Source organism: Bombina bombina, chromosome 6 (assembly GCF_027579735.1).
Source record: "Bombina bombina isolate aBomBom1 chromosome 6, aBomBom1.pri, whole genome shotgun sequence".
Classification (NCBI taxonomy): Eukaryota; Metazoa; Chordata; class Amphibia; order Anura; family Bombinatoridae; genus Bombina; species Bombina bombina.
Genome location: NC_069504.1, coordinates 375,216,603 through 375,229,777, shown reverse-complemented (window position 1 = coordinate 375,229,777; position 13,175 = coordinate 375,216,603). Strand labels below are relative to the sequence as shown.

General features: G+C 40.1%; 1 protein-coding gene across 1 annotated transcript in view; it reads right to left on the bottom strand.

The window, feature by feature from the left end:
• Window positions 1–986: 986 nt before the first annotated feature.
• Window positions 987–13,175, bottom strand: part of F12 (coagulation factor XII) — a 65,646-nt gene continuing 53,457 nt past the window's right edge. The window contains exons 11-14 of the mRNA XM_053717072.1: window positions 6,341–6,477; window positions 4,703–4,843; window positions 3,454–3,602; window positions 987–1,166 (exon numbers count right to left, since the gene is read on the bottom strand). Coding sequence (XP_053573047.1) covers window positions 1,011–1,166; window positions 3,454–3,602; window positions 4,703–4,843; window positions 6,341–6,477 — 583 coding nt within the window. The 3' untranslated portion in view covers window positions 987–1,010. The remainder of the gene's footprint in view (window positions 1,167–3,453; window positions 3,603–4,702; window positions 4,844–6,340; window positions 6,478–13,175) is intronic.

Sequence of the window (13,175 nt, the reverse complement as noted above, 5' to 3'; positions counted from 1 at the left end):
TTATTTGTTGGTTATAAAAATAAATAAAAAAATAACATGTTTAAATAGTGTTAGATATAATTTTAGTTAAATGTCCCTTTAAATCTACTGGGAAGAGTGCTACAGAGCTTTTACTATTTTTATTATAAGGCCTAGCCCAATACAAGAAGAAAGGGCAAACATACTATATCATGCCAGAAAGTTACTGTGTGTCAGAGGGAAAAGTTGTCTCTTTTACAGTGATATAAAATTCAAACAGGAAGTCCCCATATTTTCATTTCATTTCCCCGCCCCCAAAATGTATCTGTAACTGCACTGATCATACATTATCTTTAGAAAGGAGCGTTATCACTATAATCCTATTTAATCTTCACCAAAATGAACAATTACGGATAGCAAAAGTAGAGAAATATGTTTAATGAAAACTCAAAATAGCTTAAGAAATGTATTTATAGAGACATTCCAGACAAAATTTAAATGCAAATTAAAGCATTTAACCTTTTGAATAGAAGCATTTTTTCAATGTATTTTCTTTAGCAAAAATATTTTGGGGTAGATTTTTTTTAAGAGGCAAGTGGTGTGCTTCTTAACCTCCATTTCAAGCGGACCTGAAATGATGGGGCTCCTGCTTAATAAATGGACCCCTTCTAGCTAAAGCTATTAATGTTTTTAGTGTGAGCCTTTACTGTGCATGTGAAGCATATCTAAATATGCTTCATGCACCAGCATTTTAAACAATGTGTCTGCTCAGTTTCTTGTATCATGTAAATATAGTCAATACAAACACAATATAAAGCGCAAACAGCAATCACAGCAGACACACTGTTGAATGAAGCATGTAGATATGCTTCACGTGCACACAGTAAATGCCCACACTAAAAGTAGTAATAGGTTTTACTAGAAGTTTTTCTGCTAATGCAAGTATGTTGCAAAAATATTCAAAAGTGAAATGCCTTGATATATTTCATTTGTGGCTGGAATTTTCCTTTTAAATAAACACATGAGGGTTTATGTATTTCTTTTATTTAGGTTCATCTGATTTTAGCGATAATCCAGTCAATATAATTTGAGACATCAGTGTAGACTCCAGGTTTGTTCTCCTCGCCACAGCCTTCTCCCCAGCTTACAATCCCGTGCAGTTCCACACGACCATCCACTTCACATACAAGTGGTCCGCCAGAGTCTCCCTGCCGGAACATAACGGGGCAGATACATTAGTTACTCAATACTTACAATGGCCGCTAAGTGAATTGATTGAATAATCCTATTTCTACCAATATAATGGTCATACACTATGTAGTAAATGGTTTATAGATGCACATATATGTTTTGTATGGTTTTCTCCAAATTCTTTAAATCTACATATATTGCAGTTGAGTGCTCCTCCTTTCACATCCACCTTGTAGCATACCATAATGCAATATAAATAATTGTGGTATGTTATAAATGTATATCTCAGTATATAAATACAGACTCTGAGGATTTGTTGTATGGGTATGCTATAGGCCAGTGCTTTCCAAACTGTGTGTCGTGACACATTAGTGTGTCGGCAGCAGTGTGTAGGTGTGTCCCTGCTACAGCACAATTTTTTTTTTATTTAAATTTTTTTTTTGTTTTTCGACTTTCCGTCTGCCTGCTATGCACATCACATAGTTTACATATGAATGATACCTAGTGGGTCACCGATCATCTTAACCTATTGGTGCTGCTCAGCGAGAACTGAAACTATTCCCATTGGCGGCACATTGGCTCCTGACTGCACGTCTAGTCAGTGAGTGGGACAGCAGTGTGTTTACAGCGCGGGCAGTAGTCAGTCGGACTCGCAGAGCTCGGAGTGTGGCAGCTTAAACGCTGAGCTTAAGTCAGAAGTCAAAGTGTTTTTTGGGGTTTTCAGCTAGCTCCCAGTAGTGCATTGCTGCTCCTGCTCTTGATATATTGATAGGAAGTGGAAGCTTAAAAATGCTTGATGATGAAATGCGAGTGTCTTTATCTAATATTCTACAAAATATTCAGAAACTGTGTTCATCCCATCAGTCTCATAAATCCTATTAAAATAGTAAGTAGCTATTGTTGATATTAAACTTTTTTTTAATTCTTGCACATACTTACATACTGTTACTTGTAAATACATTTCGTTATTATATCATTTATGTATGTGTCCGAATCTCTTAGTTTAACCTCCTTTTTGCTAGTACATCTGAATTAGTGTGTCGCGAAATGATGTAGGTCTAAAAAGTGTGTCACTAACATGAAAAGTTTGGAAAGCTCAGCTATAGGCTATAGCATAGAACAAATCCTCAGGGTCTGTATTTATATACTGAGAGATATACATTTATAACATACCACAATTATTTAAATTGCATTATTGTACTTCATACACATAAACTTTTGTTTAAAAAAAACTGATTAATGAATAACATGCATATAAATCTGAGTTTTGTGGGTCTATCAGAGAAAGAGAGTAACTCCAGTGTTTAGATTGTTTTCATGAAATGCATTGCTGATAAACCATTTGATTGATTATTTAGGTTGACATTATACTCTGCTTTACTGTATAGATACAATCTGGGCTGATAAAACCAGGTAACAACTATAAAGTCAACTAACACACCTTCAATACCCAGAGGTTACAGTGTAACCTGGGAAACTAATGCTACATGATGCAAACAACCCTTGCAATACATTACCTATGCTACTTTATAACTTTTGAGTCACTGCAGAGTTAATTAACGTGTTATTTGATTTGGATTTACCCAGGTGTAATTGCCTGTAATTCACACCTTTATTTTCAGAGCTAGTGAAAGAGCTGTGTTTTTAAGATAATTCCTTTGTTTCTTTTTGATCTACCAATAGAAAGTACACATTTATTTATTGAGAAATTGACCATTTGTGTTACTTTGATATTGTCCTTGGAAAAAATATCACTATCTTTGAATACGACTAGATGATTACCTTGCTTTAAAATGTATATGGGAAGAATATGTGGATTCCAGGAAATAAATTAAACTTTTCTTATGTACCACCTTTATTTTTTCTTGTATTGATTATTGAGACATTAGCTACATTATAAAACACTGTATTTTGTTGTTTATTTCTCCTTGTAATACTTTTTTTTTTTTCAATAAAGTTTTGGAAATTAAAAAAAATAAACATTTAAAGGTATGCTTTTGGGTTTGTTGTTTCACTGCTGCAAATACGTCACCAAGGATTTAAATTGTACACATCATTATTTAAATGGAAAAGCTAAGGCATTGTTGTTTGTTTAAAAGAAAAGAAAAACCTTTTATTATATGTTTAGATTTTATCTTCCCTGTTAAGTGTCATCACAAATGCTTTAAATTCCCCATTCACAAATTGAAATGTTGGGTTAAAACACCAAAAAACTTGACTGACACCACCTAGTTATTTTCCCTGCATAGCTCAATACATATTATTTCCCCTTGAGAGCAAGTATTCCTGTAGAAACAAGCTCACCTGGCATGCATCTATCCCTCCCTCCATAAAGCCGGCACACTGCATCCCAGGCAGGATTCTACTGGCATGGGCCTCGGGGTCTTGGCACTGTGAGTTTGGAATAATTGGAACAAATGCTTCTTGCAAAAAGAATGCATACTGATCAGCATCTGTGGGTATAAGAAAAACATTGGTAGTATTAGTGTAACTATTATATCAACCAGTCACATTAAAGGGCTTGAAAGTCAAAATGATTAAACTTTCATGGTTCAGATAGTTTGCAAATGTAAGAGACATTATAATTTACTTCCATTCTTACATTTACTTCATTCTCTTGGCATCCTTTGTTGCAGGCTTATGACTGCATATACATGTTTAGAGGCACAATAAAATAGATCTGTTAAGTTAATAATTGAAAAGATTTTATAGAAAGCATCAGTGCACACCTGGGAGCTAGCTGGCAGTTAAAGGGACAGTCTACACCAGAATTGTTATTGTTTTAAAAGATAGATAATCCCTTTACTACCCATTTCCCAGTTTTGCATAACCAACACAGTTATAATAATATACTTTTAACCTCTGTGATTATCTTGTATCTAAGCCTCTGCAAACTGCCCCTTTATTTCAGTTCTTTTGACAGACTTGTAGTTTAACCAATCAGTGCCTGCTCCCAGATAACTTCACGTGCACGAGCACAGTGTTATCTATATGAAATACATGAACTAACACCCTCTAGTGGTGAAAAACTGTTACAATGCATTCTGAAAAGAGGTGGCCTTCAAGGTCTAAGAAATTAGCATATGAACCTCCTAGGTTAAGCTTCCAACTAAGAATACCAAAAGAACAAAGCAAAATTGGTGATAAAAGTAAATTGGAAAATTGTTTAAAATTACATGCTCTATCTGAATCATGAAAGTTTATTTTGGCCTAGACTGTCCCTTTAATGGCTAACACATTTGCCTCTTGTCATTGACACACTCACACAAGATGCATTCAGCTTGTTAATAGTAAGTAATAATCTTTAAAACCTTAAAAGTATTAACATAACTGAGCTCTATTTTAATGTGCCTATAATCACACATGTGCAGTCATAATTTACTTCCTGTGCACCACATTATTGTTGTCAACAATTTACATACACAAAGTTATTTAAAAAAAAAAGCAACACATTTTCAGCTAAAATAACATTTTGTGCAGGCCCCCCTCTTTAATTAGTTTTTCTTCTAAAAAACAAAACAAAAAAACATTTTTTTACTCATGGTCAACTTACCATGGTATTGGTGTCCCCATCCAGCCACTTCACACTTCGTTGTGGCACTGGCTGTCTTGTGGATTTCTGGTAGACACACAGGCTGCACAAACTGTGAGAACGCAGCACAAAATTCATTTCCTGACTTCAGCTTTATAAGGGCTAGGAGTAAAGAAGACAAATCACCTTGTTTACTGAAGATTCCAATTGTAATTCTAACCAGAATACCAACTCTATGAGTGAAGGGGAGCGGAACAAGATCTTCAAAAAAATATTTAAAAAAAAAGACAATTTTAAAACACACAGTAGATGATTTCAAATTTGACTAGAATTATTGTATACACTATAATTGTCCTTGTAAAAATGATAAGGTGATACACTTTCTCAGCTGTGAATATGTTTGTCGGTTTAAGGCATTTCAATATGAGTTCTAGGACATGACTAAAAAATGTAAAATATTAAAGGACCATTATAGTGTAAAAATGACATGGTCTAATTTGTCAGAACATGTCATTTTTTTGACTAGCCACCCTAGCCACATGCCCTGCCTGTGTATCTAGCCCTGTTGATTGGATCAGTGGCAATTTCCGCTCTGGGCCAGCAGTGCTCTGTGGATGCTGAGTGGTCCTTCTATTATTTTTTTAACACTTTTGCTGGGGTTCAAAAAAATTAAGTGCAATGAAGTGCAAGATCGTCTTAAAATGACCTGCTCTAACAAATTAGAGCATATAATTGTTTGACTATAATGGAACTTTAACCATTTCAAATGTGCATCAACCCTGTGAACCAGTTGTTTTATTTCCTAACTCTCATGTCTCTCTAGCAGTTTTTTAATTTCCTACTGACCATAAGCGCTAAATCAGGGCCCGATGATCAAAATCTCGATGACACAGAGATGCAAAATCTTTGGGGGTTTGTTATGAGCATTATTTTGTAACATATATGTCTCTCCTACACATACAGGACCCTGCATAGTTAGATAAACAGCTCTCAAGCTAAAACTTGCCTTTCCAAAATTATTTGAGGGATCTCACAACACTGACAAGACTTCTTAGATAATCTCACCAGAGTGGAGATCATTGCGCCCTTTGTTTTTTAGCTTGTAAGTCTGTCTGTACGTCTGACTAGGTCCCTGCAAACTGAATAAAACAGACCTCTAAAATAAATATTGTTACTGGGGAAACATAATCACTCTCTTATATTATAAAATAAAAGAGTCCTTATTTGCTAATTGTTACAACACTTATTTGTAATTTCAGGTGGTGTAAACTTATGAAAATTCAGTATTGTGCAGATGCTTCATAATTAATTTTGCCTGTTTATTTCTGCTGAATCTCCTTTGCAGCTTTTCAACAAATAAATGTAAGAAAACTCGTCACCTTATAATCTTTCTCTATACCTAATTTTTCCTATTTCCATAATGCAAAAAATGCAATTTTTTTTACATTTAAATAATTCAAAAACACTGAACCGGTTTACTTAAAATTCATAAGACTTTACATGGATTGTAGTGGGTTTTGGCTATTCAAAAGTTATAAGCATTTAAAAAAAACTGCATCTAACAAAATGCTCAATCAAATGTCAACCATGGGCATCACAGTTTTAGATTATTTCTTAGTTTATTACCTACAGCAAAATGTGCTGATGATTAAATCTTACCAATATCATGTTGAAACGTCTCATCGTTGTACAACTCATGCAGTATATATTTTTCTACTGGAAATGTGCTTGTATACTGGTCTGTCGTATTGTATAGGCTTTGGCCTAGCACTACAGATATCTTAGTCACATGCGGTCTGTGAAAAGAAAAGTACATAGTGATAAATGTTGCAAACCTAGAGCAGGTCTGTTTTATTTGCAAATTACCAGACACACAAATACTAAGAAAGTAATAAAGGGATAGTAAAGTCCAAATTAAACATTCATGATTCAGATAGGGAATGCCATTTTAAACAACTTTCTAATTTACTTTTATAATCAAATTTGCTTTGTTCTCTTGTTATTCTTAGTTGAAAGCTAAACATAGATATGCTCATATGCTAATTTATAACCCCTTGAAGGCCGCCTCTTAACTGACTGCATTTGACAGTTTTTCACAGCTATAGGGTGTTAGTTCATATAGATAACATTGTCAGCGCTAACTGCCTGAAATGCAAGTCTGTCAAAAGATCTGAGATAAGGAGGCAGTCAGCAGAAGCTTAGATACAAGGTAATTACAGAGGTAAAAAGTATATTTCTATAACAATATTGGTTATGCTAAACTGGGGAATGGTAAATAAAGGGATTATCTATCTTTTTAAACAATAATAGGCTTTAAGAAAGCAATGCTATTCATCTACTCTGTGAAATGATAATGTTAAGTTTCATCCACTTTGTATCTGCATTCACTATTGCACTATTTGAGTTTATATTATAAACTATGATGTTGTAATACAGGGGTGAGGATGAGGAACCTATGGCACAATACAGTTGCTGGCGCTGCCTCTGGGCTACTATAATACTGTTTAGTTTCATTGGCTGCAATTGTAGAAATTATTTTCTTTCATGTAATTGGCAAGAGTCCATGAGCTAGTGACGTATGGAATGTACAATCCTACCAGGAGGGGCAAAGTTTCCCAAACCTCAAAATGCCTATAAATACACCCCTCACCACACCCACAATTCAGTTTTACAAAATTTGCCTCCTATGGAGGTGGTGAAGTAAGTTTGTGCTAAGATTTCTACGTTGACATGCGCTTCTCAGCATTTTGAAGCCCGATGAGTAAGACCTCCTGTGAGAAGATTTTTTCTCTCACGCATCCCAGCAAATCCAGTAAAAGCTCAGGCTTTCCTGAAGTGTGTTTCAGACCTGGAGTTATCAGGGGTAATCATGCCAGTTCCTTTTCAGGAACAAGGTCTGGGGTTTTATTCAAATCTATTCATTGTCCCAAAGAAGGAAAATGCATTCAGACCAGTTCTGGACCTGAAAATTTTGAATCGTTATGTAAGAGTACCAACTTTCAAGATGGTGACTATAAGGACTATTCTGCCTTTTGTTCAGCAAGGACATTATATGCCCACAATAGACTTGCAGGATGCATACCTTCATATTCCGATTCATTCAGATCATTATCAGTTCCTGAGATTCTCTTTTCTAGACAAGCATTACCAATTTGTTGCTCTTCCATTTGGCCTACCAACAGCTCCAAGAATCTTTTCAAAGGTTCTCGGTGCCCTGCTCTCTGTAACCACTACAGATGCAAGTCTTTCAGGTTGGGGAGCTGTTTGGGGATCTCTGACAGCACAAGGGGTTTGGAAATCTCAAGAAGCGAGATTACCAATCAATATTTTAGAACTCCGTGCAATTCTCAGAGCTCTTCAGTTTTGGCCTCTGTTGAAGAGAGAACCGTTCATTTGTTTTCAGACAGACAATATCACAACTGTGGCATATGTCAATCATCAGGGTGGGACTCACAGTCCCCAAGCTATGAAAGAAGTATCTCAGATACTTGCTTGAGCGGAATACAGCTCCTGTCTAATCTCTGCGGTGCATATCCCAGGTGTGGACAATTGGGAGGCGGATTATCTCAGCCGTCAGACTTTACATCCGGGGGAGTGGTCCCTCCATCCAGATGTGTTTTCTCAGATTGTTCAGATGTGGGGTCTTCCAGAGATAGAGCTGATGGCCTCTCATCTAAACAAGAAACTTCCCAGATACCTGTCCAGGTCCAGGGATGTTCAGGCGGAAGCAGTGGATGCGTTGACACTTCCTTGGTGTTATCAACCTGCTTATATTTTCCCACCTCTAGTTCTTCTTCCAAGAGTGATCTCCAAAATTATTATGGAGCAATCGTTTGTGTTGCTGGTGGCTCCAGCATGGCCTCACAGGTTTTGGTATGCGGATCTTGTTCGGATATCCAGTTGCCAACCTTGGCCACTTCCGTTAAGGCCAGACCTACTGTCTCAAGGTCCGTTTTTCCATCAGGATCTCAAATCATTAAATTTGAAGGTATGGAAATTGAACGCTTAATGGTAAGTCATAGAGGTTTCTCTGACTCTGTGATTAATGCTATGTTACAAGCTTGTAAATCTGTCTCTAGAAAGATTTATTATCGAGTTTGGAAGACTTACATTTCATGGTGTTCTTCTCATAAATTCTCTTGGCATTCTTTTAGAATTCCTAGAATTTTACAGTTTCTTCAGGATGGTTTGGATAAGGGTTTCTCTGCAAGTTCCTTGAAGGGACAAATCTCTGCTCTTTCTGTTTTATTTCACAGAAAGATTGCTAAACTTCCTGATATTCACTGTTTTGTACAGGCTATAGCTCGTATTAAGCCTGTCATGAAATCAATTTCTCCTCCTTGGAGTCTTAATTTGGTTTTGAGGGCGTTACAGGCTCCTCCATTTGAGCCTATGCATTATTTGGACATTAAACTACTTTCTTGGAAAGTGTTGTTCCTTTTGGCCATCTCTTCTGCTAGAAGAGTTTCTGAGCTATCTGCTCTTTCTTGTGAATCTCCTTTTCGGATTTTTCATCAGGATAAGGCGGTTTTCCGGACTTCATTTAAATTTTTACCTAAAGTTGTGAATTCTAACAACATTAATAGAGAAATTGTTGTCCCTTCCTTGTGTCCTAATCCTAAGAATTCTTTGGAAAGATCCTTACATTCTTTGGATGTGGTAAGACCTTTGAAATATTATTTGCATACAAAGAGAGAAGCGCTCTACCAGGAACGAACAACAGCTCAGTGGCTTGTTCTATGGCGATTTACCACCCGGAAGCAGCCTCTTTTAGACCAGTGTGCTTTTCACAGAAGAAAACTTTCCTGAAGTATATCAGTCTGATCCTGCCAAGTAAGGTCAGTCCAGCCCCGAAATACCAGGCAATTCTCCTCTGAACAAGGAACATGACAACCCCAGACGATCGTTTCGGCCTCCTATGGGCCTCATCAGTGAGGTGCAGCCACATTCCTCTAAGCACACTGGGCAAGGAGTCCATGTCTGGTTTCCCCCATCACCCATAGGGAGACTTCCCCAGGGTCATAATAATTTGCATACAAAGAGAGAAGCGCTCTACCAGGAACGAACAACAGCTCAGTGGCTTGTTCTATGGCGATTTACCACCCGGAAGCAGCCTCTTTTAGACCAGTGTGCTTTTCACAGAAGAAAACTTTCCTGAAGTATATCAGTCTGATCCTGCCAAGTAAGGTCAGTCCAGCCCCGAAATACCAGGCAATTCTCCTCTGAACAAGGAACATGACAACCCCAGACGATCGTTTCGGCCTCCTATGGGCCTCATCAGTGAGGTGCAGCCACATTCCTCTAAGCACACTGGGCAAGGAGTCCACGTCTGGTTTCCCCCATCACCCATAGGGAGACTTCCCCAGGGTCATAATAATTTGCATACAAAGAGAGAAGCGCTCTACCAGGAACGAACAACAGCTCAGTGGCTTGTTCTATGGCGATTTACCACCCGGAAGCAGCCTCTTTTAGACCAGTGTGCTTTTCACAGAAGAAAACTTTCCTGAAGTATATCAGTCTGATCCTGCCAAGTAAGGTCAGTCCAGCCCCGAAATACCAGGCAATTCTCCTCTGAACAAGTAACATGACAACCCCAGACGATCGTTTCGGCCTCCTATGGGCCTCATCAGTGAGGTGCAGCCACATTCCTCTAAGCACACTGGGCAAGGAGTCCACGTCTGGTTTCCCCCATCACCCATAGGGAGACTTCCCCAGGGTCATAATAATTTGCATACAAAGAGAGAAGCGCTCTACCAGGAACGAACAACAGCTCAGTGGCTTGTTCTATGGCGATTTACCACCCGGAAGCAGCCTCTTTTAGACCAGTGTGCTTTTCACAGAAGAAAACTTTCCTGAAGTATATCAGTCTGATCCTGCCAAGTAAGGTCAGTCCAGCCCCGAAATACCAGGCAATTCTCCTCTGAACAAGGAACATGACAACCCCAGACGATCGTTTCGGCCTCCTATGGGCCTCATCAGTGAGGTGCAGCCACATTCCTCTAAGCACACTGGGCAAGGAGTCCACGTCTGGTTTCCCCCATCACCCATAGGGAGACTTCCCCAGGGTCATAATAATTTGCATACAAAGAGAGAAGCGCTCTACCAGGAACGAACAACAGCTCAGTGGCTTGTTCTATGGCGATTTACCACCCGGAAGCAGCCTCTGTTAGACCAGTGTGCTTTTCACAGAAGAAAACTTTCCTGAAGTATATCAGTCTGATCCTGCCAAGTAAGGTCAGTCCAGCCCCGAAATACCAGGCAATTCTCCTCTGAACAAGGAACATGACAACCCCAGACAATCGTTTCGGCCTCCTATGGGCCTCATCAGTGAGGTGCAGCCACATTCCTCTAAGCACACTGGGCAAGGAGTCCACGTCTGGTTTCCCCCATCACCCATAGGGAGACTTCCCCAGGGTCATAATAATTTGCATACAAAGAGAGAAGCGCTCTACCAGGAACGAACAACAGCTCAGTGGCTTGTTCTATGGCGATTTACCACCCGGAAGCAGCCTCTTTTAGACCAGTGTGCTTTTCACAGAAGAAAACTTTCCTGAAGTATATCAGTCTGATCCTGCCAAGTAAGGTCAGTCCAGCCCCGAAATACCAGGCAATTCTCCTCTGAACAAGGAACATGACAACCCCAGACGATCGTTTCGGCCTCCTATGGGCCTCATCAGTGAGGTGCAGCCACATTCCTCTAAGCACACTGGGCAAGGAGTCCACGTCTGGTTTCCCCCATCACCCATAGGGAGACTTCCCCAGGGTCATAATAATTTGCATACAAAGAGAGAAGCGCTCTACCAGGAACGAACAACAGCTCAGTGGCTTGTTCTATGGCGATTTACCACCCGGAAGCAGCCTCTTTTAGACCAGTGTGCTTTTCACAGAAGAAAACTTTCCTGAAGTATATCAGTCTGATCCTGCCAAGTAAGGTCAGTCCAGCCCCGAAATACCAGGCAATTCTCCTCTGAACAAGGAACATGACAACCCCAGACGATCGTTTCGGCCTCCTATGGGCCTCATCAGTGAGGTGCAGCCACATTCCTCTAAGCACACTGGGCAAGGAGTCCACGTCTGGTTTCCCCCATCACCCATAGGGAGACTTCCCCAGGGTCATAATAATTTGCATACAAAGAGAGAAGCGCTCTACCAGGAACGAACAACAGCTCAGGGGCTTGTTCTATGGCGATTTACCACCCGGAAGCAGCCTCTTTTAGACCAGTGTGCTTTTCACAGAAGAAAACTTTCCTGAAGTATATCAGTCTGATCCTGCCAAGTAAGGTCAGTCCAGCCCCGAAATACCAGGCAATTCTCCTCTGAACAAGGAACATGACAACCCCAGACGATCGTTTCGGCCTCCTATGGGCCTCATCAGTGAGGTGCAGCCACATTCCTCTAAGCACACTGGGCAAGGAGTCCACGTCTGGTTTCCCCCATCACCCATAGGGAGACTTCCCCAGGGTCATAATAATTTGCATACAAAGAGAGAAGCGCTCTACCAGGAACGAACAACAGCTCAGTGGCTTGTTCTATGGCGATTTACCACCCGGAAGCAGCCTCTTTTAGACCAGTGTGCTTTTCACAGAAGAAAACTTTCCTGAAGTATATCAGTCTGATCCTGCCAAGTAAGGTCAGTCCAGCCCCGAAATACCAGGCAATTCTCCTCTGAACAAGGAACATGACAACCCCAGACGATCGTTTCGGCCTCCTATGGGCCTCATCAGTGAGGTGCAGCCACATTCCTCTAAGCACACTGGGCAAGGAGTCCACGTCTGGTTTCCCCCATCACCCATAGGGAGACTTCCCCAGGGTCATAATAATTTGCATACAAAGAGAGAAGCGCTCTACCAGGAACGAACAACAGCTCAGTGGCTTGTTCTATGGCGATTTACCACCCGGAAGCAGCCTCTTTTAGACCAGTGTGCTTTTCACAGAAGAAAACTTTCCTGAAGTATATCAGTCTGATCCTGCCAAGTAAGGTCAGTCCAGCCCCGAAATACCAGGCAATTCTCCTCTGAACAAGGAACATGACAACCCCAGACGATCGTTTCGGCCTCCTATGGGCCTCATCAGTGAGGTGCAGCCACATTCCTCTAAGCACACTGGGCAAGGAGTCCACGTCTGGTTTCCCCCATCACCCATAGGGAGACTTCCCCAGGGTCATAATAATTTGCATACAAAGAGAGAAGCGCTCTACCAGGAACGAACAACAGCTCAGTGGCTTGTTCTATGGCGATTTACCACCCGGAAGCAGCCTCTTTTAGACCAGTGTGCTTTTCACAGAAGAAAACTTTCCTGAAGTATATCAGTCTGATCCTGCCAAGTAAGGTCAGTCCAGCCCCGAAATACCAGGCAATTCTCCTCTGAACAAGGAACATGACAACCCCAGACGATCGTTTCGGCCTCCTATGGGCCTCATCAGTGAGGTGCAGCCACATTCCTCTAAGCACACTGGGCAAGGAGTCCACGTCTGGTTTCCCCCATCACCCATAGG